General features: G+C 40.0%; 1 protein-coding gene across 2 annotated transcripts in view; it reads left to right on the plus strand.

Moving 5' to 3' along the window:
- The first annotated feature begins 4867 nt into the window (after positions 1-4867).
- LOC117401207 (VWFA and cache domain-containing protein 1-like) overlaps positions 4868-26565 on the plus strand; it is a 54018-nt gene continuing 32320 nt past the window's right edge. The window contains exons 1-3 of one of the 2 annotated variants that reach the window (XM_059031505.1): positions 4868-4967; positions 5458-5753; positions 25836-25898. In XM_059031505.1, the coding sequence (XP_058887488.1) occupies positions 4883-4967; positions 5458-5753; positions 25836-25898 (444 nt within the window). In that variant the 5' untranslated portion in view covers positions 4868-4882. Of the gene's footprint in view, positions 4968-5184; positions 5268-5457; positions 5754-25835; positions 25899-26565 lie in introns of those variants that run through there. The other variant, XM_034001730.3, reaches the window with a different exon arrangement.

Raw genomic sequence — 26565 nt, forward strand, 5'->3', positions numbered from 1 at the left:
GGCCATATTTTGGATGTTGGTTAAAAATGTCATAAATGTGACTTAAATGTTGTTAAATCAAAGTTGGTGGGGGGTGGCAGGGGCCTCAGTGTATTCGGACTTGGATTGGTTGCTTCTCTATTTATTTTTTTTTAATTCATGTAATGGTTCACTATCTCACTGTTCCATGCCAGACTTCAAAATGTCTGCCATAGATCTTTCCGGTAGCCTCCCTCCAATAATACTAAGGGCATAATGGCTTGCATACAGTCTGTATTAACTGCAAAGATCAAAGCTGACCTCTCAGGTGGGTTCCTTAATGGACAGTTGTCTTAAATTCAATTCGATCATGTCTATATTGTCGAATGCTGTACTATGTTGTGTTCATTTTTTGGTTAGGTGCTGCAGCACTGAATTGAATAACAATAGAAGTTTTAACAGCTCAGCCTCATTCATTCATCTTGGATTGCTAAGATCTTAGGTAAATTATTCACAATGCACAATTCTGTCAAATCAAACTAACATTTTCAACCCATTTATCTCTCAGAGCCAGGTGGCTTTGTGGATTCACAGTTTAATTAAAATTATGCAAATAAAATAATTTTGTAAGAAAAACCTGATAACTGAACCGATTCCTAACTTGCATATAATTACATAGCTTCTCAAACAAATGTAATGTCCAACTGTCTCTAAATGGAGATTTACTTGCTCACCTTTCCTTTAATTCGGTGCATCATGCACAATGTTTAGTTAATTATGATAAGGTTCCCAACCTGTGATACACGGGTACACTACACTTTGATTTCTTCCCCTCTTGAAACAGAGTCTGTTAGTTATTTCTCATTGCAAATCTGCAACAAGCTCACTGTTTCAGGGAGGAAGACATTACCTTATTACAATAATTCTCCCTGGGTGATTTTATTAAACATGTCAAATATTCAGAAGTGCAGAAACAGAACAAAACAACTACGTTATATAAATCATGGTCTCCTAAACATTTTCAGGTTTTTTTTTCTCTGTTTTTGTAACATTAACATGTAATTTGATTTAGGATAAAAGAATGAGTCAGCCTTATTTCACATACTGTACACAATTATGGTTTTACAATACCGCACGAGTGGTGCTAGTTACATGACATTTTTATGACTCCAGTCTCCAATTTTTGCCAAATGAATACATGAAATATTAGGGTTATGAGGCCTGAGTGAGTTTTAATCATAACAATCCGAAAGAATTTCTATGGCAGGATCCCAAGTCAGCAGCTTTCCTTTCTTCTTGTCTGGCTGCAGATCAAAAACCACGCGCTGCAGTCAGTAGATACCAGAATCACAGACTGGCTGGTGTTGCCTCTGCCTCTGTCTTTACTGACCAGCCCCTCGCTCTACAAACAGCTCCTCCAATACAATACTGTATGAGAACAAGCAACAGAATGTTTTTTTTTGTTTGTTTTTTATGAAGTCCAGATGGCCAGCTTACCTTGTTTTGTCTGTTGCTTGAAATCAGTTATACAGGTGACTACAGCAATGGAACATAAAAATCTCCACTCAAACCCAAACCGCATCATAACAGAGGTCAGACTTACCTCCAGACCATGTACTGTACTAATCAAATCATTGTTATTCTACCACAAACCTACACAAGTGGTTCTGCTAATCTAACAGGGCGGAGGCTGGGTGCGAACTGGCGAGTGTCTTAACCACTGTGCAAAAGAGCTGAGCTCCTCTGCATTCATGGTTTTAAAGCTTATAACTTCATCTCACTGATGGGACAGGACAGAATCCGTAACAGCAGCGCATCACACAGCACTGCCCATTGCATTAACTTTAGGAATACTAAAAGAAAAGTAATAAATTCAGTGACAAATCTTTTGACTAGAAGTACTTCTCAATGTCTTCAATGGCTCTGCTAACTTATGAAAGAAAATATAGGTTTTACTGACTATGCCTTACCCTTACTGTAATGCACAGAATATCAAGAGAGCCTTGATAATCAATAGAGTATGTATATCTGTATTCCTAATCCATAGCACTATAGTGCAAAGGCAGGTTAATTCAGTCAAGTATCTTAGTTCACTGAGCCATTGTCTGATCCATCATGAAGTGTACTATGGATAACAAGCTCACATTACTGACACATCCTCCTTAAAGCTACCAAGTACAGTGGGTAGTCGCAGCAAGTGAAAAGGAAGTAATTAATGTACAGCAAGTGATGGATAGTGGCCTAGCCTTTCTTTTAATTGCCTGCTTCACAATATCCAAAATCAATAAGCGCAGTGATAACGCTGTTGACTGACGTCCCTCTGGATAAGAAAGGTGATCATTGAATTGGGTGGACTTTCTGTTTGTCTTCGGGTATGAAATTGAGTGGTGTGACAGGACAGCTGACCGCTCTCTGGCTTTCTGCCCTTGCACATCTGAATTTTTGAGCTGGGAAAGTTTATGCTACTCGGGCGGGAATAAGCGAGCCAGCTCAACAAGCCAGATACCCATCCCAGCATGCTAGTCCTAGCCAGCTGGCTGTATATGCAAAAGCACAGTTATTTTAAAGATTGCACTAGCACACTGTTTCAGATTCCTGCATGGTTTGGCTTTCATTCTAGTAGCATTCACAACTCTGGGTCAAAAGACTGTTGCGGTCCTTGTTACTGTCTGTTCAATTGATCCTAACAACAGAGGGTGTAAATGCTGCCACTGTTTAGATACAGATATGTTTTATTTTAATGATTTAAATGACGGTGGTATTTAGATCTGCCACCGCTTTAGATTAATTGACCAGACCCCTGTTATGCTCGAAACGCGAGCAAAAGGCAAAACAGTAGGACACAGTATGGTTCCTTTTCAAACACCCCATCATATGTCTGGCAAAAAAAAAAAAAAATTTAAAAAAAACTTATAAATGAACTTCTCGTTCTTTGTGAGAGCAAGTTACCCCATGGGTCAGTGACATGCCTATTAGTGTGTATCACAAGATATATTTCAACATTTAATGTTTTCCAAATTGCAGAAACTGGTGCCAGAAACCAAAGCAAATCGCACACAGGTCCAGTATTGGGGCTGGCAGCTGAGTATGCACATCACTCAGCCGTTCTGCAGAAACTCGTGCTCTTACTATGTGGCTGGCATATGGTATGGATTTAGAGTCACCACAGTCCTTAAAGGAGCAGCTTTTCTGGGCTGCAGCCAGGCTCGTGTGCAGCTGAGGTAATCCGTTACCTTCCTGGCAGGCTAAGAGTGAGTTAAAATATAAATTCCCAAAGTTTGCTACTAAATGCATAAAAAGCTATAGAGTGAAGGAGGGAATTAAAAAAAAAATAGGTTGTGAAACTATGATTCTGAAACTAAGGTGAAAACGCTATATCAGATCAGAAATCAAGTAAAACATTATCAGTAAAAAAAGAAAAATGGGCAAACTTGATGGGACTCTTTTTAATTTCTGTCTTTTTGGTAGTGGGTTAGCGAGCAGTCCTTCATGTCGGTTTTGGCCAGACACTTCAGTGTTATTTCTAAACAGATCACAATGTCTGGATAGCAATACTAGTTGAGTGGCGGCCAGTGGTTTCTTTGAACCTTGTCCAAAGCTCCAGCAGAATATTGTTTGATCAACAATTCTAACTCTTTGTTACATTTTGTTTTTGGTCCTGATCTCTTCGGGTTGAGTTTCCTATTCCAGTGCACGTATTGATTGTTGCTTGGTGGAGAGCAGGTGGAAGGTTTTCTTTTTTTTCCACAGCACCTTCTTCTTCTAGTTCGGTCAAGGGCAGGTACTGTACATGCCACGTTTCCCCTGGCAATATGAAACAGGCCTGTGCAAATCTCACATGGGGCTGGCCTTGGTTCCAATGCATTAGGCAATCATTAAACATGTGGCATATGGAAATAAGGCTTTGTTTATCATTATTTCTTACTGAAATAATCTGATCCAGAATGCTCACCTTAAACGAACATCAATGACAGTTTACAGTATCAGTGAGGTATGTGGCCATTGTGTCGTTTTCAGCTTATTTTGGTTTCCAGTAAGTACTGACTAGCTTGGGTCAAGCTAGAACTTTTCTCATGGAAGCAAGGACAGTTAATAGTGACCGACAAGGGTTTATGAAGAACAGGTCAAAACACAAATGAGCTGAGTGAGGTATGGTGAGCAAGAACTACCCCCTAAAACCCACACGCAAAGGAACACACCAATACCAAGATGTCTTTAAAACACACTCATCCATGTTCTGCATATAATGTATTTATGTATTTATTTAATTAAAATATAAAAACCCATTCAGACATATAGTATGTCTTGTTGGAAGTTCCAGAAATTATGGTAACGCTGGTAATTGTACATGAGAAAAATATTTGTGACAAAAACAGAAGGCCACTTCAATGCATCCCTCCTTCTCTCTAAATCTACTGCTAACCTTCAAGAGAAGTAAGATCAAGTTGTCTGAGATTTCATATCCTGAACTAGATGAAAATCCTGCGCACGGGGAGTTAAAATAACAGCAGGCATTCTCATTTAGCAAACTTTTCCATAGGAACCCATAGATTCTTAAAACATGTCAGCTGGAAAGCGCAGGGCTTGTTTGTATCAATGAAGGAGTAAAACAATGTGTTATTTAGATCGGAGTAGTACAAGCAACACTTACTTAATTGCATTCGGGTATTAACATATTTCAGAACCAGATGTATCCTGGACACTCGAACCCCTTCATTGTATCGAGGTTCTAAAAGAAACACCCCCCTAAGCCCCACCCCTTGGCGCTGGCACTGTTCGATTCTCAACAGATGGTTCTAAACGAGTTGAAATCACACAGTGATGAATAGAACCATGATGTTCTAGAATTCCACGCATTTTAACTAGAGCTCTTAATAATATGAAGCATGAAACTGTGAGACATCTCTAACGTACAGGGTCGGTTATGCATAAGGCCAGGAACATCGAAATACCTTGTTTTACTGCACAGGTAGACTGCGAATATAGTGTAATCTATCATCTTTCAAAAGGTATGACGATTTGCAAATTAGGTTTCAAGCTCAATTTAATGTAAATCGCTGCCTGAAGATGAGTAGTATTTTATGTAGGTCTTTTAAATGTATGCTTCAGAACCGAAACACGTTATAATGTAAATCATAAAAACTCACAGATGACAAATAAACAACCACGCGGGCTTGCTTGTAAGTACGTACACTGTTACCGAATGTAATCCAATCCACCCTCCAGGAACTCCACTCCGGTGTTTGTGTCTGCGCCTGCTGTTTTAACTTCCATTGTGAAGCTTTTCGACTCTCATTTACACCAACTTGGTATGAATGTGAGCTGGCTGGCTGGTTGACTGTGTGGGCATTTTCATCCATTTTAATAATTAGTTTTTAATTTTGGAACTCAATAACCTGTTGATGCGCAAATGTTTTTGTCAAACGGCTGGAGGAACTATTTGGCTACGGGAAGAACATTAGTTACAAAGTTTTGAAGTTGTTTTTATATTCTTTTTAGGGTTGCAGAGCGAAATCCCAGTTTGCTACATACAAGCCATCATGGCGAGCCAGAGACGCGCAGGATCTGTGCTTCTATCCCGGGTTTCTCCCCCAGTCTGGAGTGTTCATGCAGCGTTCTGTTGGAATAACGACCAGGCGTTCTGCTGGACCGGGTTGGTGGTGGTATTGTGCACGCTGATGTGCTGTGCGCCGTGTAACGCCGAAACAGAGTTTTCAATCTTGGAAGAAGCGCAAGTTTTAGCAAATCAAATGAAAAAGCTGTCTACCGAAGAGCTCGGGGTTTTCACGATGCAGGTAATTGTAAAACACGTTTCATGCTTTTTCAGACTTTGCTGCTGTTTGAGGCGAGATACAAAGGCAACGGGTGCAATGTTACTAAATGCGGGTCGTTTGTTTTAAAGTTAAGGGGTCTGGCAGAAACTTTTTACACCGTCCTCTAGGTAATTAAATGTTAGGGTACTTGGATTACTACAGGAATCCCTCGGATCGGATCCATTGAAGTTCGTCGGCGGCTCGTTTTACTTAACATTACTGTAATAACTGATACATTTCATTTTCACATTCTGTTTTTTTTATGCTTTTCCTTTATACTGTATTCAGAATTCTACCGCCGAGAATATTCTTCATGCTTAAATTCACGATTTTTTTTGTCAAAGTATATTTTATGTAGGCTTAAAAATAAGTGTCCCTTGCTAAACTAGGCTGCATTTAATTGGCTAAATTGCATATAGAGCATGGTATGTATGTATGTATGTATGTATTTATTTATGTATTTATGTAATGTTGGATTTGATAAAAAAAAATAATCCAAAGGCTGTGAAATCACTGAGATCGTGTTTTAAGACACCAGCATTCTCTCAGCGTTTAAACTTTACAACCTGCATCTACCTATGTCATGTATTTTTTGTTTATGGCTTATTTGTGTGGTGGAGGATTTATTTTTATTTATTTATTTATTTATTTATTAATTAATTTATTATTATTATTATTATTAATGTTTAAACTACAATGTTAAATGAAGGTAGTCAGATTTGTATACTGTGGTGTTGATTTGGATATATATATATATATATATATATATATATATATATATATATATATATATATATTAAACAAATGAGTCTGTGGCTTTTATAGAAGACATACAACTCAGATTTCATACTACTGAAAGCAAACAATATTCCACATAAATACCACTACAACTGCTGAAGCCCATCAAAAAAGGATCGCCTGTTCGACCAAGACATTCTATTAAAGCCAAAGAAAAACCCAGCATGATTAATCATTTAGAAGCCTAGTATATACCACAAATACAAGTATTTCCTCAATGAATGCAATTTAACCTGTTCAGTCCTGGTGGGACCTCAACCTCATCATGGTGCCTTAACATATGATGTCATTGGAAATTACACTGGAACCTCACAGGACTCCTCGGCGACAGGCCGAGCTAGTGTATAAATATGTTTTTTTTTTTTTTTTTTAAAACGGTCCTGTTCATGTATACGCAATACAGGAGTTTATTCTTCAGCTTGACAAAAATAATTCAGGACTGAAACGGTTAAAACTCATTGGTGTGGATTTCTCTGCCTTTTAAAAAAAAAAAAAAAAAAAAAAAAAAAAAAAAGTTGTTCTTGTCACTTGGAATTCTGCGTCAGTCAAAGCTATTTTGAAGTGTATTATTTTAATACCTGAGGCACACTATTTAAATAAGTGATCTTTGCGTTGTTTACCATTGGCTCGATTCGTTTGGGTGAAAATGTGAAGGGCTAGCAGATTGCCCTTCTTTAATATACATTGAAATTAAAGACACTTCAAGGGTAAGCAAATACTGTGACCTGCCGACGTTCATCTTGTAGTGTAACATGAAGAATTCACCGGGTTTTATTAGAAATACAAACGCATCTGTGGACTAAGACGTGTTACATTTGCCTCTGTGACGCTTCACACTTCCCAGTGTTACTGACAAATGGTTTAAAAAGCGAGGCCCATTACAGTCCTTTATTATTCGGGTATTATTAGTTGGGGAGAGTGTAGCCTTGCCCATCAGGAAAGAATATTCATTAGTCTGGACAGTAGGGGGCTTGGCCCAAATGGTGTTTTTATCTTTTAAAAACTGCCTTAAAATGACAATCTGAAGCACCTTTGTGTCCGCTCTGTTCCCCGGGGCACCGCTATTGCCGTCTATTAGTGTGTGTGTGTGTGTGTGTATATATATATAATATATTGTATATGTGTATAATATATATATATATATATATATATATATATATATATATATATATATATAGTGTGTTTTTAGTGTGTGTATTCTCTGTGTTTTTTTTTTTTTTTTTTTTTCTAATCCCGATTCAGATTCTTTCTTGGAGCAGGTGTTGGTAAAACAGTATACGCTGGCATACAATAGTACTCACTTTAACTGAACACAAATTCCTGTAATAAATTAATTAACCCGATAGATTGTAAATGGGCGTGTATTGTGTTTTTCCTATAGTGGACTATAATGAACCTTTTGAAGTGTTTTTTTTCGAAACACCTAGTGCAATATACACAGCACCAAGACGGCTTGTTTATTTTTGTTGCAATATGTTTAAGCAGTCGGTCCCTGTTTTGAAGCTTAAACAATCGAGATCACTGAAGTACAATGTTATAAAACAAAGCTGCAGTTTATATTATTGGTAAATGCAATTTGTTTCTTTCAGAAATGTATACAGGAGAGGATGTAAGCACTCAAAACGGTACCAAAATGTGTAGAATTGTTATCCTAACTGCTATTGAGACCCAAGAAGGAAAACATGCAGTGTTCTGTTCTGTGAGAAACCGTATGTTTAATATATTTCCTGTGCTCTGCTTGGCCTTGTTCATTGCAGCTCAGTTTATTATATGTTATTTACAGGGACCCCAGTGTCTTGCATAAGCAGTGGTATTAATCTGTGAATGGTGTAGTTTTAACCATAACAATCTTTAAGAGGCTTGCTGTAAAGCCTGTGGCTTCAGTACCTTTTCATCTTATTCAGCTCAAGACATTTTTTTTTTCTTCTAAATAATATATCCAGTAGGTCGGGGAGGCTGGGGTATTTAAAGTAACCTGCAATTCCAGAGAATAAATCTGAATTGTTAATCACAAGCTGAGCTGCAGCTTCAAAGTGCTCAGGAAGCCTTGGTGATGTAAGTCTTGCCACATTAGCAAGGACTGACATTTCACTTCAAATGCACCGAGCACATCTGTCCCATGCAGATAAACATCAACGTGCTGTATGTGGTGGAGCAAGGTGGCTTGGCAGATCATTAGCTGTTCTTATTGAAGTACTCGGTACAGCACAGGGTCACGTTTAATTGAAAGAAATCCAAATATTGTACCAACACAATATGGCATTGGCTAGAGTACAGCTGGTGAAATGCTGAACCCTCTGTGGTAATGCAGAATGAATGGATTCGCTGCTGGGCTGATCTCTGAGGGAATGTGAAGTTAATCAGATGTGTTCATTACAATTCCAGCATTAAAGTCTTAACTGTAAGGGGGGGGATTAAAATGTCTTGCGATAAAAATGAGACATCAGCTTCATGTAAAAAGAATGTTAAAAACCAGAATTTTTAAAACGTTAGTGGTTTGTATAAAATATGTATGCAGTGTCACGCCTGACCTCCCTGGGTTTCACACTTTACAACAGGGAGCCCATTCACATGGGGGAGGGCATCCTGTGTTGTGTGGGGTTGTGAACCCATGACCCTTTCTTACTCAACTTCTCATACATGGAGTTCTTCAGTACTGTTCGGGAACATTTCCTTCAGAAAGTGCACTGCCCTGTTTGACGTTTCCATCAACAGGAGGGTATGATCAAACTGGTTTGAAATGGGACTTTTGTGAGTCCCAGTTAGGGTTGCAGGATGACTGACATCATTCTCCTGAACTCATTCCGATAGAGGAAATTCGATACTGTAGAAATATTAGGTACTTTTAACAGTAGGCATGTACAGTCGGGAGTGGGGTCAATTCCTGTCTTCTAATGAAAGTAGAACAGTCGCAGCATTGATTGTGTCTCTAAAATATCAATTCCAGTTCCTTCAAAGGGAATTGGAATTGACCTCAACACTGTGTACAGCTGCAGGTCACCACGGGAAGCATTGTTCCTGTCAGAGGTGGCATCACACAGTCCAGTCATGCTCCTGTGAGGTGTTCTTGACCAGCCACATGTTACTTCAGTGATGTTGACTGTAGGTATCTTCTGCGTTTGCATTGCATGCCATTATTATTATTTGAAGGCTTTTTAGCTGCCTGTATTTGGTGCAGAGAAAAGACAATGTAAAACTTGATGCTGTGTGAGCTGGTGATTCAGTTCCTTATGACAGTTTTGCCCACAGGCATGTTGTACAGTAGAGCAATTCAAATAGTCTATTTCAGATTCAGTTTAGTTTGCCTTGGAGAAAATTACTTGTAGTAAAAAAAACAAAAACAAAAAAAAGTGAGTTCCATTCCAAATGTATCCCAAATTGAGCAGAAAGCAGGGCACATGGCACGATTACGCACAGCTTCTAGGACCAGAAGTGTTCTGTATTCTATATCAGTGTAATGTAAATGCCCCCTTTTTAGGTTATTTAAACACCAGCAGCCCAAAGCAGAAAATATCCTTATTTTAAGCAGCTACAGTACAGCACAGCATTCAATATTTTAACTACCTGTAGCTATAACATGGCGTTTGCCATTACAGAAGCTGTTCTAACGCACATCAGTTGATCAAAATACCCACCTTTTTGTTTTTTTTACTTTTTATTGATGCTTACTTAGGAACTTGCACAAGACATGAATTATTCTATGTTTTTTTTTTTAATGATCTTTCATTATCACATGGAACTTTTAAAAAAAGGAAGAAAAAAAAATCTCCAGAATAATGTTGATTAAATGTCATACTTTCAGGATTGTGAGTTTAACAGGAGCACGGCTTTGGGATTGTGCCCAGAAGAAAGAATGCTTTGTGGAGACCAGCTATTGTGTGCTGCAGGATCCCTCGGTCACTTTCTGCAGGGTTTCCCAACTCTCGTTGACGGAGCATGGCAGAGGAAAGGACCTTATCACTTCAGGCTTCAATGGAGAACAATACAGACTGATATGAACTGTGGGGTAGGGGGAAGGGAGCCACAACTCTGGCAAAGTAGGGAGATCAGTGGTGCTGACACTTCAATATCTGCATTTGTTAGCCCAGTTAATTCCCCTTACCCCTGCCTGAGGCTTTGCATTTACAATGAGGTCTGGGAAGGCCCCAAGATAAAGGCTGGATTACTTTGTCCTTCTCTCTTTTTCTCTCCTTTCTTTCTTTCTTTCTCTCTCTCTCACTTCATTTTCACTATCTGGCTGCCAGACAGGGCTCCCCCACCTGGAATTGGTAGGGGTGTTGTTTTAATATTCAAAATGGACCGGCAGTATCATTGTGGAAACGTACATGAGATTTATCTGGGTAGTGTTTCGTGCCTTTGTCTTTGTGTTGAAGAGTTGAAAGGAGCTTGGGGCGCTGCCTGTTCTGGGGAGCTGGGTAACACCAGGCAGGCCAGTGTCCAACTAGCCCCCCTCCTTCACTCTCATGAATACATAAATAAATAGCTCCTGTTCTTTAACCTTAACCTTCCTTGTGTTTTTAACAAGCCGTTATTATTCAGTCCTTTTGCAGTACTCGCTAGTTTCAAACATTTACTTAATTTAGGATTAATGTAGTGTATATTTCAGCCATATCTATCTATCTATCTATCTGTCTATCTATCTATCTATCTATCTATCTATCAGCTTGAAGAATATACTTTGCATTTAGCTTGTTTCTTCTTACCAGTTTGTTTTCACGAAAAAATTGCCCTTTGTGAACAGAATCTGTACAGCAATGTTGAAACTCATTTATGTTGTCTTGTAGTACCAAACGCTGATTTATACTGTACAAAATATCTTCACACAAAATGTAACCAGTGAACAAATGGACTGTACCAATACAATAAATAAGTAACCCTTGGATCCAGGTCATTGTTATTCAGAGCTGTTTAATTGAATTTTAAATGGTTTTAAGGAGACCAAGACTAACATTTAGTCATAGAAACACTGTGTTGCTTGGAAAGCTGTGGAGTAGGAATACATCAGAAATGCATTCCAAAAAAACAAGCTTATTTGGTACATAGCTATCTGATGAGATGCAGGGAAAGCATTTCCATTTCAGTTCTCATTTTAATAATTTAAGAAGATGCAGTCAGTCATAAACGCCAGCGTTGGAGTCATCGGGTGTCCTTTTTTATGCTCAGCTGAAACGGTTCTGAAGGAATGCTATTTGAGTCGGGATGAAAGCACCGTGTGTTTCTGTCAGGCATTACTCAATATTTTCCACGTCAGATTGACTGTCATTTTGTAGATGAGTTCATTTACCGCATTTCAGTTTCACATAAAAACAGAAATAAAAGCTGCAGTACTCCATGTTGGTAATATCTGTGTGAGCTGTTTACTCCAGATTGTCGTTGGCACATCTTTTTTCAGACATTACAAATGTACCCAAGTTACCGAACCAGAAACGGACATTATATTTAATTTAGTGTCTTGTTTTTAGTCTTATTTGTGTTGTTTTTGTGCAAATGATGATTCGGAGTAAACAGCTTTGAGAATCTATTCCATTCTGTACAAACCAAATATTTAATAACATAAAAAATATATATAATTTCAGTGTGTGAGTGAGTGCGTGTTTTGAGCAGCTTTTTAGTTGATTTGCCGTAGCTCTCATTTTTCTTATCTGCTATTTGCTTGTATGCCTTACATCATCAGCTAACTTCCCCCATTTCAAATTTTTTCCCTGGCTTTTGAGATGAAGCAGGAAGTGACCTCAATTGCAGTTTCCATGACACCCTTGCGCTTGCACATATTTTTTAAGAAGATGAAAGGACATATGAGTCTTTTGAAAGTGAGCCACTAATTGGGAGCCTGTGAGAAGAGAGCAAGGCTTTGAATGTGATAAAGGAAGGGGGGAGAGAGGGAGGCTAGCAGCAGCAGGGTTTTGCCATTACTGCAAAAAGTTCAGGATAATGCTTGCCAAGGACAAAGTAATTGTACTGAGTCACTGGTAACATAACACTGGTTTAACCAGTGCAATATGACTGGAGTAAGATTTGTATGAAGGCAGTACGTTTCTTTGCACCAATATGCTAACAGTTACAGGACTGGGCACTGGGCCAGAGTCATAAACGACAATCAGTCGTGTGTGTGTGTGTGTGTGTGTGTGTGCGCGCGCTGTAGCCTGGGTGAAACCACAGCTTGCCAATAGCAATTGCTGTGATTTTATTTAATTGTTAATGCCTGTATTTTAAGGGCATGATTAATGAAAGCAGGCAGCTTGTGAAGTAGATGTGTATCTCTGCAGTATATTCCAAGTATATGTGCAGCTGTCAGCTTTGTGTTCCCGGCTCCAAGTGAAACACATCAACATGGTATTTATTGTATTATTACCCAGTCCAGAACCAACACAGTTTAATCCCCATTTAATACAGTCTAAAAACAACAACGGAGCATGGCTTTCTGCAAATAACATGCTGCTTCTTTGAGGTTCCGCTATAATAAACCATGAACAATGTTTTCTGTACTGAAACAAAATAGATTGTTTTCTGCTCTTTTAATTCAGCCAGTTGAAGTGGGTAAAGGTGACAGGAAGCTATCCTGCATATACATTAACATAAACATCAGGCATGGAAGTAAGCCTCCCATTGGGTAGCAGTTTGATCCATTCCTTTTAATAAGACACACCTGAGCTTGTTGTCTATACACAAGGGCTAATCAAGCACATATTAAAACCTGGAATGGGTCAAACTGTTATGAAATAGGAGGCTTATTTTCATCCCTGCACATACATACATGTTAATAATAAACTACCCACAGCTGTAAAGGTAAGTTGGTTATAATAAACTACACTCATTAACATGTTTACTCTGTGTATTCTGTATAACCGAGCAACAGCCACAAGTACAAATGCCTATGTGTAAAGGGAGGGGACCTCATTGACAGTGTCACAGTAGTTGAACACAGCACTCAGAACTATTTATTTGATCTAATTTCGGAGGTCACAACCCCTCTCATTGGCAGCGGCACGGGCTGTGCTTGCTGGGCTGCAGCCAGTTACATCTCTCAAACCGAGTCTCGGGGACTGTGTGCTGGCTCCCCGGCTGCTTGTGAAATGGGATCGTGTAAAATGAATTTATGAAGAAAAGCCATGCAATCCATCACTGTGGGAATGCAGGTGGTCTGGAGAAGCAAGCTGGAATTCAGAATGCTAATATTGCGGGGGGGGGGGGGGGGGGCATGTATTACTATCAATGTGTGGACACAATTTGATGAGTTAGAAGTAGTAAATAACAATATAGTGAGTCAATGACAAGTCCCCACAGATATAGAAATACAAACACGTGTGCGTGTGGAATGGATTTTTGAATTCCTGTAGTTTTATTGGACTGGATTGTTCCATGTATTTAAATTAAAATGACTGTACAAGATTTTACAAGACTATTAGGGGAGTTCATGAGCTATTGGGGAGAAACAATTCATCTAACAGGTCTGATTGTTAGATTTAAAAGGTTTTATTCCACAGTGCAGGCCAGGGTGCCCTTTAGATCACTAGTGGATGGTTCCAGTGTCTGCTCAGAGAGCAGCAGACGCTGCCCTTGTTTCGTCTCAAACCTTTCATGGGGCGGGACGGGATGGGACAGGACGGGACGCGTGCATGATTTTAATTGGTTACACGTATTTTTCACATTCACCGCTTCTGAAAAGTCCAGATTTTGTTTTGGAGATCAAAACTTCTTTACATTTTTACCAGACACTAAATATGTCTTCTAATAGCTGTGCCAGTACTGACAAACAGCATGTTAAATATACCAGCGATTTAACTGCCAACCTTCAGCATACTGTATTTCCCTTTGTTTTAAGATTGGTGGGTGTAAGCATTTGAGGGCAGCGCAGCTTGTTTGTGCTCATGCCAAGTCAAAGTCTGCATGGGTTTGTGCTGTCAATCGACCTGTCGTTTTTCATTGATGTTTCCCAAAGAGCCGTGTGCTTCCATTTTCACTCTCGTTCATTGTACAGGCTGTTGCATGGTAAGCAGTACTAACCTTTTTTATGTGCAAAATTCAGCCGAATCCATCTGACTTGTATATTGTCTTTCTCCAAATTCTTGGGAAGTTACACAGTAATATTAATGGCTGTTTTGTTGAAGGAGCAGTCCAGGACAAGTGGCCTACTAACACTAATGCATGGGTCACATTGGCTACCCCTTATTGAAAAGCCAACCTTCCCCCTGCTTCTACTTAATAAAGGGTCTCCTGATTTACTGTAGCTCATACTGTAAGATTGAGAAGGATATAAAAATACAGGGAGGTTCAAAAGACACTTGACTTAACCACTTCCCGGATACTCTCAGTGTAGACTTGTCAGGTAGCAACAGTAGGATGGCATGGCTAGCTGCTTGCATAACAGGGGAGCTGTCTTGTCCAGACATGTCTATTGACTTTGGATGTGGGCTCAACAGCGCTGCCCTTGACACAAGGTCTATACCTTCCTGTTCCCATTGGTCTAATGTTGCCACTGTACCCATTTTGTTTTTTCCATGTACAATGTCTGTAAACATCAGTCCTTAACCAACCTTTACACTTGACAAATCTCCAGTAATGGGATTTTGTTTTTTTATTGTAAAACAAAATGTATTTTGGAGTTTTGAATATACCTTAAGAGGTGCTCCCACTTAACTGACAAAGACTTGATGTGTGTGATAATGTAGTATTCTAGAATGTCCATGAAGGTAATTTCCCCATGTTTGCCTAAGAGCTGCAGCAGCTGCAGTTAATGCTGTTTGATCGTGAGCATTATTTTCCAGTGGCTGTTTTCAAGATTGAATAGTCTAATACAGTATTTGTTTAAAGTGCATTAGTTATTTGAGACTTGGTACAGTCCCAGTGGTAATTTGATTTTGGTGTCTGGCAGCACTGCAAGCTGAAGTCTGCTCTGTGTTAATGACAACACGGCAACATTATTAATGGGCTTCACTCTCCTAGTGCATCTAATGTTCACAGTGGGAAGGTACAGCTTTGTAATTCTTGATCAGAACTGCTGAAAAGCCTCTTGCTGATATAGTCAGAGGATGTGTTCAATGCATGTACCATAGTGCTACTACATTCATATCCCTGGCAATGAGAATATAGTGGAGTTGCATCCATGGCATACGTCTAGCTTCATACTGTAGTTTTATATTTGTCCAAAGAACCACTCATCCAATTGTGATGGAACTTGGTGAGGATTTTGAGAGTATCACAGTGTGTGGGTATAAGGAGGCGTATATGTAGGTGGCTGTGTGGTCCTGTGGTTAAAGGAAAGGGCTTGTAACCAGAAGGTCTCCGGTTTAAATCCCACCTCAGCCACTCACTCATTGTGTGACCCTGAGGAAGTCACTTAACCTCCTTGTGCTCCGTCTTTCGGTTGGGACGTTGTTGTAAGTGACTCTGCAGCTGATGCATAGTTCATACACCCTAGTCTCTGTAAGTCGCCTTGGATAATGGTGTCTGCTAAATAACCAGGATCATGGAACGGTTAAAGAAGGCGTGTCTGTCTGTGTATGTTCCAGAAGAGTCCCTTTTAAAGTCTCCATAAAAATGGGACAGGCAGGAAATGAATGCATCAACAGTAGCAGGCTGCTCAGGTAACGAAATGCGCCGAAACTCTGCCATTGAGGTTGCTGTGCCCTATTTAAATGGTAACCAATCTTTTTACTACAATATGTAAAAGCAGTTATTTTTAATTTTATTTGGGAAAGTTTTTTATGTAAAGTAGGACTATATGGAAACTGCTTTCCCTACAGTAAAAACAAAACAAAACAAAAATGTAACTGGAACATTACACAGGGAGAGCACTCTGAGCTCTCCCTGGACTTGCTCTTTCCTTCTGTTATTCTCAGGAAACGTAGCAGAGGAGATAGGAAATGGAGGCCATTGATTGCAACCAAATTGTGCTAATGAGACACTCTGTGTTTCCAAGCAATCCAAGAATGAAAATTTAGACCCCCAAAGCAATGTTTTGACTTCAAAACATACTGTAAATGGTATAGATAAAATTAACCCAAGAAACTGCTTCAAATTTGGCACTAAAAGAAAAACAAGAGGGCATAAATGGAAGCTGAGTGAAAGTAAGTTTAGAACAGAAGGTAGGAAGAGTTATAAATTCATGGAATAGCCTACCAGGTGAAGTAGTAGGATTTAAAACACTGGCAACATTTATAAAAGACTGTGCTTTTAAATTAGCTCCCCCCCCCCCCCCCCCCATAGGGGAGAATGGTGTGCAAACAAAGGACAAGCGTTGATGGGCCAAATGGCCTTTTCTTGTTCCCATACTTTTCTTATTTTCCTACGTTCATTTGACTGTACTGTAAGACAATGATTGTAGTCAGTATCCCCTGCTATACGTTGCAATCCAGCTACAAGCTACATTGTCAGTCTGTCAGGGTTGTTAAGCTGTGCCACTATTTAGAGGGGGGAGGACTGTAACCTGAAAAATGTCTCAACACTGAGTGATGCTGCAATAGAGGTAAATTGCATACACCGCTAACTTTGCCCTCAAGGGACAATTTGCCATGTGATTCTGTAGAAACCAATGCTGTGTGACAGGTCTGATTGTGTTGTAGTTGCTATGTGAGGATAAGAATCGTCTTAAACTGGCAATTAGTAGGACATTCCCAGTTTAAACTTCCCTGTTTGACTAGGGTTTGTTTTTTTCATCATAGAAAGATGTGAAGACTTGCTTGTGCAGCATAGCATACCCTTCAAGTGTCTTCACGCTAAATGGCAATAAAAGCTCACGATGGATCAAACTGTGTAATCTAAGTCTCCAGTTTTCTGTTCTTTAGTTAATTTAGTTCTTGTTGGGTAGTTGTAGGCAATGCTGTAGCTTTGCTTGATCTGTGTTAGATGTCAGCTGCTCTACAGTATAGTAGTTTATTGCTTGTGTGTATTGTACTGCTGCTATGTATGGTTAAACAGCCACAGGAGTAAGTTCAAAGTTCTTCCTGTGATGAAAACAAAGCTTTTATTTTGCTTTTGTGGGTAAACTTGGACTTGCTTCCAGGTCGAGGTTCCAGGTCTCTGAGCCAAGTTACATGCTCATTAAAAAGAGAGTACATCTCCAGCCCGGGCTTTGATCTGCCGAGATGTTAGAATAAACGAAGGCTGCCTCTCTGAGATCCTGTAGCAGACCAGACAAAGCAGGACTTGCAAGTGAGCAGACAGGGCCCCCAGTCAGGGGCAAATTGAACCAGGCTCCATTCTGGATGTATGAGGCCTTTGCTGGGGTTGAAAGTATACGAAGAAAAAGCAATGGTCATGTCACAGGTTCAGAATATGCCGAAGCAGGATGTAAGTGGGGAAGGGGTTCCGTCTGTCGTGTGTTTTTTTTTTTTTTTTTTTTTTTTTTGAAGTGTTCTTTTGTTTTTTCTTTCTGTACTAAAGCTTTTATGCCACATTTCCCTCCAACAGCTTCAATTCTACGATCATGCTTTCTTGGGGTAAGTGTATCCCTTGACTGCACCCACAGCCCAAGAACTTCCTGTGGAATACAGGTATCAGCCAGTTAACAGAAGGAAGGCCCTGGTTAATGAGCTCACCTGTGTGTGCAGCACAGCGAGCGGCCGGTGTGGTGTCTGACAGGGAGACGCAGTATGGAATTCAGAGGAGGCATTCCGCTCTGACAGTCTGATAAAGACGTTACCAGCTCACTCGGAGATAATGTCAGTATGCAGCAGCTGGGCGTGCGCTGTCACTGCTTGCTGGTTCAGCTTGTGATGCTTTTCCAAGAGAGATTCGGCTGCAGTGGGTGGGATTGGCTTTGAGAAGAGAGGTTTTTCTTTGTTGCTGTTTATACCAGTCAGCCTCATGGAGGCTATTCCCCATTACTGGTTCTGCCAGTTACACTGTGTGATCGTCCAAGTTGAACACAGTCTGGCTATGCACCCTCTCCCAGTTGGTGCCACTATTGGGTGGTACAAGAAATTGGTAGCACCGGTACTTCTACTACCATTTTTATATATTATTGTTGTTGTTTTATACTCAGACTGACAATCTTTGATTGCACAGTTGCACCACAGAAAAGGCCTGTCTGCATCTCTCAGCACAGCTGCCCTGCTGATTTCTGTAGTTGCTGCTGCAGGCTGTCATTCAGTTTAAAGGCAAGGCTTGTAAATGCGCAGGACAGCCTGTCAGGATTGACGGGCACTGCCTGTCGGTAGTGTGAGCTGGAATTGGCAGCTGTCTCCGTTCCAGCAGCCTCTCCCAGCAGACACTTGAGGCGATGGCCTGTGGAATTAACACAAACCCCATTTGATTAACCTCGCCGTGGATTTAATAAAAAACACACTGGCTCGAATGGCAGTTGGCATTGTGCAGGGGCACACCCATTCCTTTTTCAAATATCTTTCCTAGTTCGTTATTTAATTGGAAAAATATACATTTAAAAAATCTTCAACTGAAGCATTTTTGCAGGACACACAATGATTGCAATTATATGATTATAGTATATGCCAGGTTGTGGTGGGGAAAAAAATCTTACTTGTCTCCTTGCCTTAGTTTCTTAACAATCCTAACTGGTTCAGACTGGTTGTTGTAGATTTGGAACTGCACTGGAAACATGTTTCCACTATAACTTTATGGTGGGAGTTTGTTTCCAGAACCCCGACAGCTGAAAATACTTCGTATTCCACGTGGTGTTTAAGGTTAAAGCAGAGAGATTGCAGGGACCCCAAGTAGAACCACCTTCAGTATGAAATGCTGTGCAGTGTGTTATTTTCACAAACAGCTTCCTTTGACTGCCTTGGAAAGAAAACCACTGTTAAAGTAAGCAGGTTGATTTGCATACTTTAGACCTAAAGGTCTGGCTTAAGTGTCCGATACTTGATTAAGTGCTTGAAGAAGTATCTGTGTGTGCATTCTTGGCTGGAGGACTAAATCCTCGCAGGTGTTTCATGTCCCTTTTGTTTTCCCACTGGTGGTTCCAGCATTGTAAACACGCTTTAGGACTTTTAAAGTTGCCAGTATCCAAGCAGATCCGTGCCGGTCTAAGTGAGTTTGTGACACTGATGTCTCAAAGACTGTGAAGTCATATGTTCCTGTTTATCATTTTTTATTTATTTGTTTTTTCCTAAAAGGGAATTAAGTTAGTTCTTGTTGGGGGGGGGGGGGGGGGGTGCGCAGACTTGCTTTGTTCACCTGGATGTGATTTAAGGTGCTATTTCTAGATTACTTCATCCTGAAAGTGTTTTGAAGCTTTCAATTTCCAAAGGGAAAACCCGGCATGTGTTCTCAGGACTGGGATGGGTTCAAGCGCCATAGGTGGAATGACCAGGGTGGCCACAGTTGGCTTTTCCACTCCTGGTCTTTGTTCCAACCCTGTTCTAAGTTGTTTAATTGAACCAATTACATCTCCATCCAGACCCTGAAGTAATGCAATACCAGTATCTCTCTAGGAGACCCCCAGAAGAATCCTCTTTTTATATTGGGCTTCTAATACTAGCTGTTAAGCAGCGTTCATTCAGCCCATTTCCCTAGAGTACTCATGGTTTGGGTGGCTTTTCCTTCTTGCTCCTTTCCTCTGCTACTTTTCTATTACCCAAGAATTACAGTGTTATCATACTTTCTGGCCACCAAATTAATTGACTTGAGGACCACTGGCCTAATATTGACAATACACATGCCTCAGTCCTCGTTTTTCTATTACCTAGGCATTTGTTACTTTTGGAGTTTGCAATACCAGTATGAATGTAAAGGAAAACACACATTTTAAAAGTCTAATTGACATTAATATAACTCATTCTACACTCCTGGTTCTGGTTATCAGTTCCAGAAGAAAATCAAACTGTTGTTTTTATATTGCTTTGTGTAATCTAAGAGTGTGAATTACAGTGAATTGTAATGGTGGCGTGCCTTTTAAAATGAAATGAATACAAACCCAGTAATTCACTGTTCAGCTTCTTGTAATTACCTCTGTTCTCACTGATTGTGTTTATGGCTCTTATTTGTATGGGAGTGTGATTAAACTGGGACCATCGAATTGTACTTCCATTGCCCATGACTAAGAACAAACATAAAAAACTAAAACTAAGAATTACGGTCTGCAGCAGTGCAATTAAGCAGCACTTTACACTGGCTCAGCTGCTCACTGCCAGCAGTAGCGCATATAAAAAGACTGCCTCGCTCTAATGGAGGGTGAAGCTTTGCAGTTGTTTTATACAGGCCTGAACAATTCTGTTCTCTCCTTGTACGAAGCAGTGTAAGTTTTAGTAGGCCTTCATTCACTGAGGTCTTCAGACTTCATTGCAAACATTTCTTAATCACCAAGAGGAAGCCAAGCTCGTTGGACTGCAGAAAGCAGAGAACATTGGTATTAAGAGCTTGGAGAATGTCATGGTCAGATGGGAGCTCCAGTTTTTACTACTGGCTTAGAGAAGGCTGTTGGAAGCTTGGAATCTCTCTCTCTCACTCACTCACACACACACGCACACACATACAAATATGTGTATGTGATAAATTTATACAAAGACCTGTAACTAGGAACCTTTTGCTGAAAGCTTGAATCTAATATTTAATACTGCTCTACACAATGTAACCCCTCCCCCTGCCCCATCTAGTATTCCTAGTACTACAGTGCGGTGCTGTATATTCATACTCAGCTGTTTGTTTAGTTTTTTCACCCACATGTACATGTGCACAGACCCGCATTAACTGAGGTTCACTTCCTCTCCTGTGTTTGTTTTTATTTGTACCACAAGGTATTTTATTCTAGAGCTAAGCTGTCTGAGGTATGGAATTTGAAGGCGCTCTTGCAAAATGAATTAAAAAAAATAATAAATGATGATGATAAACAGATTGACTCAAATTCAGTTTTAGCAAAGTCCCTCGTTGCTAGTTAAGAACATGTGTGCATTCTGTGTGTTCAGCATTTGCGGACCATATGTTGGTGTCCATTGTCCACTGTTCTGGCTTGGAGCTATTTTTCCATTGTTCTTAATGGGCGTAATCTAAAGAAGTGCGGTGCGCAGCCTGACTCCCCCTCGCATGTGGAAACTATTATCCTGTCTGTCCAGTGAAAAGAAAACAATCCTACTATTGGGGTAGAGTTGAATGAACTCATTCCCTTGACGGCCCAGGACGACCCAACCAATACAGTGCTCCCTCACTATCGCGGGTCTCGGGACACACAGTATGAGCGTTATAAACGGGGGAAGGGGTGGGGGTGCCATGGAACACAACACACATATGACTAAAATACAAAATACAATAACTCCTCTTAATGCACATATAGTGAAGCAAAAATGTAACTTTCTGTGAATTAACCATGCATAAAGCACCATGTAATCAACCTGTGTGTGTAAGTTGCTGGAAGTATGTGCTCCACTCCACTTACCATGTGGGATCTTCAGAATGTCAAGCATTTGAGTCTTGTGCATTAAAGCTTAAAAACTTAGAACCGATTAGTATGACTACACTTACTTTGTTTTTGTTTCGTTTGAGAACATCATCTGGCCTGACATTGTGTGTGGTGGGTTCAGTGTCATGTTTCACACACAGGGAGTAAGATGGGAGTATTTTCCACAGTAAATCCCCAGAAACTTCAATATACCTCAAGCAAACTGGAAAGTCATATGAAAATATTAAAATACAATCATTTTAATGTTGTCAATTTTAAATTGACGTGTGAAAAAGTCAATGTAATTCATAAATTCCATTGACATGCTTTATGTAATGGAACCCCAATTGAGCCTTTCACTGAAAAAAAAGCTTATTCTATGACATTCCAGACTAAAAATAAGTATTTCAAGATATTTCATGATAAACATAATAAAAAGAGAGTCGTTGTCACATTAAAAAGTGATCATTTTCTCTGTTGTTGTTGTACAACAGATGTTCCTAAATATTTAAATGCTTTCCTGAAAAACAGTAAATGCAAAATTGTAGAACACGTGAAATGTGTTCCCTTCTTGTACTGGACAGAGCGATCTTTAGTAGAAATATTTCCGATCTTTGATGCGGTTGGTGTCTTGATGAAAAAGATTTTAAAGATATTGTGCAGCTCTGTGCAGCAGTGTGTTCAATCATTTACCGGAAGCAAACTAAACCAGCTGCCAGGTTCCTATGTAGTGTTACATGCGTCAATAAGGCAAACCTATTTTTTAATTGATAAAAAATATGTATATGTACACTATTCTAACAGAAATGGGAATTTTCACAAGGGAACTACATTTTACACGGCAATCCGTGAAAAGTCGTTAAAAAGAAATCTGTGCGGAATACTGCTGTTTTTTTTTTGTTTTTTTTTTCTTCATCATCTCTGTCAGCAGACATCCTGAGGTTCCTCATTGTGTGTGTGTGTGTGTTGCTCATACAGTATAATGCAGTAGCACCTCAGGAAACACACATTCAAAAAAGCCCATCAGAGGAGTAGAAAGGCTCCTTTTCCACAGCTCCGCTCCTTTACGCAGAACCAGCTTATTGGTTTAAAAAAAACCCTGCAGTACCTGTGGCTTGAAACCAAATATCTTCAACTACTGTACCTTTCGACTCTTGTCTTTATCTCCAGCTTGTATAAACTGCCTCGTCTGAACTATGTAGCCTGTGGCCTTGTTCTCTGCAACACAAATCTAACTGGCTCCTTCATTACCTTTCAGGCTGTTTTCAAGCCACTGTTTAAAGCATGCACTGTGTTGCTGGCAGAAATCGTTGTAATCAGCTTGGGCAAATTGTTAAATTTAAAAGGTTGAGCTGTAGTTTATATAGTGGGTGAAGTGTCCCGAATATGAGTTGACAGGGCAGTGATGGAATACCCCGTCATTAGAGAAGCAGTGAATCCGTAGCCTAAGGAGAGGATTAGGAACCTTATCAGCAAAACTGCTTTATGTGATTGGCCCCTTTCTCTGGCTGGTACAATCCCAAATGAATGTGGATTACAGCTCTCAGCATGCCTTTGAAGATCTCTGAATTGGTAATTGGTTTATACCATGGCTGCACATTTTTAATGGGAGTGCTCCAGACCCTGTGACTCTTGCAGGGCAATCCCTGGAATTTGCTTGCTCGCCATGTGCTCTTTGGGTTGTAGGTGCTAAATGTACTGTATGCCTGTGAAAGAGCTAACCACCCTTTCTGTGCATTATACTTGGATGGAAAGAAACAAGTGACGGGGGGAAAAGTCTTTTAGAGTGTTTTGTTTATTTCCTTGTTAAAACCCAAGTTTACTTAATACCAAACCCATGAATGACAGGTACAGAAGGGACAGCTTTAAGCCAGGCAGGTTCCATTTTCTGCCCACTCCCATCTTGTCAAGGCATTTGTCCAGCCTGTCATTGTTCCAATAGATAGTTTGACTGGGCTTTGTTCATCAGAAGAGCTATCCAATAAAAACACCATTCAATCACCTTTCATTGCCATTTAAGTGCAAATTACAACTGTAATTGAACCCAGGTTTACTTATTACCATACATTGCTGTCCCACGCTATACTACACTAGGGCTCTCCTAGCTGGGAAATGACCTGAAGATCCTCTGTGCCTGCCCAGTGCTCCGCCCTGCCAGAGGCTCCTGGGTTTCTGGACTGTGATCATGTTACTGTTTCACTGAAACTGCTAAGTTCTTCCCTGCACGGAGCATAACTGTGAAAGCCATTGGATCTGTTTGAAAAACAAACCGTCCGAGGGGGAGAGGGGGTGGGAAGCAGCTGTGGCTACGCTTTGGTTGTGTTTGCACTTCAGTTTGTTTTACATCAAGGCCTGTTGAGCTTATTGCAGGAAAACTGAGAAGTTTAAATAAACATTGGTTTCTAGAAGAAACCACGAATCTGCAGTTCGACTATCTATATCTATATCTATCTATCTATATCTATATCTATATCTATATCTATATCTATATCTATATATATATATATATATATATATATATATATATATATATATATATATTAGTTAAATAGTTGGCCTGCAAGTTTTTTAAAACATGATGGATATTTTAAAATACAAAACGTCTCCTTACTTAGACATTTACTTATACTTGGCCAAATGACAACCACTCCATGTTCAAAAGATATGCTAATACACTGTGTCCGTACTTTTCCATCCATACAAGCACTGTAGTTTGGGGAAAAAAAGACTGCATAGTTAAAGGCCATTTACTAATTGGAAACATCTTGGTAAAACCTGCTAAAAAGTAATGCTGTCTGCGGGCGGTTATTGTGCTTCTCGTTATGCAGTGTGGCTAATGAGAATTTCCAGGTTAGAATGGAAAACCCATAGTAATCTTTGCCCTTTGGAGTGATGGACACCAGGCAGAGACTAGTCACTGGTTTGAGCGAGTCAAAGAGAAGTGCCGTCAGTTTTGTGGATGTTAAAGATCCCTGGGGGTGCTTTTTATAGAGCAGCAGGGATGTTCACAGGATTCTTCAGCACAGTCCCTCGAGTGTTTCCCACCCCTAGCCAGAGCCTCTCTGAGATGTCACAGGAGCTACCCTGTATAAATACCTTCAAATCAGTACATAATCAATACATTAAAGCAGTTCTGCTTGGGCTAGTTCTCCTAGAAGAGCTGGATGTTAGTACTGTATGACTGGAAATGGGTCTAAAATAAATAGCAGCTCATGCATATACCGGTGGTAAACCCTGCATGTTGACGTGGTTATAATCCTCGCCTTGTCCAAGCTGAGAAGCCTGGTGGGTCTGTAAGCAATTAAGATTAGCTAAGAAGGTTGCATTTATTTATAAGGAAAAGATCATTATTTCAAATGGTATCAATTTGTAGAAATACCTTAATTCCAGGAAACTGGTTGTTAAGCTGTGAATTAATGAACCGGTTTCACGGGACACACTGGAGCACAGCAGTCCCTTTTCTGTTTCTAAACTGGAAGCTAAACATCAAGCCAAGGGTAGAGCAAGCCTACCTCCAGAAAGTGAAGGGCTTAGCTAACCGGGTGAAGTCACTTCTACTGGATTCGCTGCCATATGAGAGCAAGCACGGTTTTGGTGTCTTGGAAACTTGCAATAAAACACAGTAATAAGGGCTACAGGGGGAGATCTGAGATGTGCGTTCATGTGTAAGGTACCCCAGTGCATTCTGGTATGTTGCCTGTCTCGGGTACCGTTCACAGCAGGATACACTTAACAGAATGCATTGGGGTGTGAGTTGAAAAAGCCTGAATTGTCCCAATGCTGCACAAACCAATTAGGTGAAGGTCATTGGTGTTGATTGGGCTAGTTTACCAGTGAAACAAGTGAAGAAACAGCTGCTTGGGTTTGTGTGGATCGCTGTTCTCCACAGAGTATTCGTCACACTAATCTTATTTTTATTTCATGTTCTTTCACAGAGGATATTCAACTCCTTCGTCTACACAGAAAGAAACTCAAATGGTGAAACAGAAGTGCAGCTGGTGAGTGACTGATTGATTGATTGATAAATGTTCAATATGTTTTTGTTTTTTATACACGATTATAAATCAGGCTAATATGAGTCTATACATTTTGCAGTGCTTTTTATTGATATTATTATTATTATTATTATTATTATTATTATTTATTTCTTAGCAGACGCCCTTATCCAGGGCGACTTACAATCGCAAGCAAATACAAATACATTCAAGTGTTACAATATAAGTCATACAATAAGAACAAACAAACCACAATTCAATAATACAGCAGATAATAGTGAAAGTTACATCAGGATATGATTAAATAGTGATAGTTACATCAGGATATGATTAAGTACAAAATACTACAGATTAAACATTTGGCAGATTACAATATTCTGAGGTACAGGATTAAATGCAGTAAAATAGGGGGCAGATAAGAGCAAAATAAAGCATATTTAAATGAAGGGTGATAGTGTCCCAGGATACAACAGAGGAGTTCTACATGTGCTGTTTGAAGAGGTGAGTCTTAAGGAGGCGCCGGAATGTGGTCAGGGACTGGGCAGTCCTGACATCTGTAGGAAGGTCGTTCCACCACTGCGGAGCAAGGGTGGAGAAGGAGCGGGCTCGGGAGGCAGGGGAGCGTAGCGGAGGTAGAGCCAGTCTTCTAGTGCAGGCGGAGCGGAGAGAG

The sequence above is a fragment of the Acipenser ruthenus genome, chromosome 10, assembly GCF_902713425.1.
Source record: "Acipenser ruthenus chromosome 10, fAciRut3.2 maternal haplotype, whole genome shotgun sequence".
Lineage (NCBI taxonomy): Eukaryota > Metazoa > Chordata > Actinopteri > Acipenseriformes > Acipenseridae > Acipenser > Acipenser ruthenus.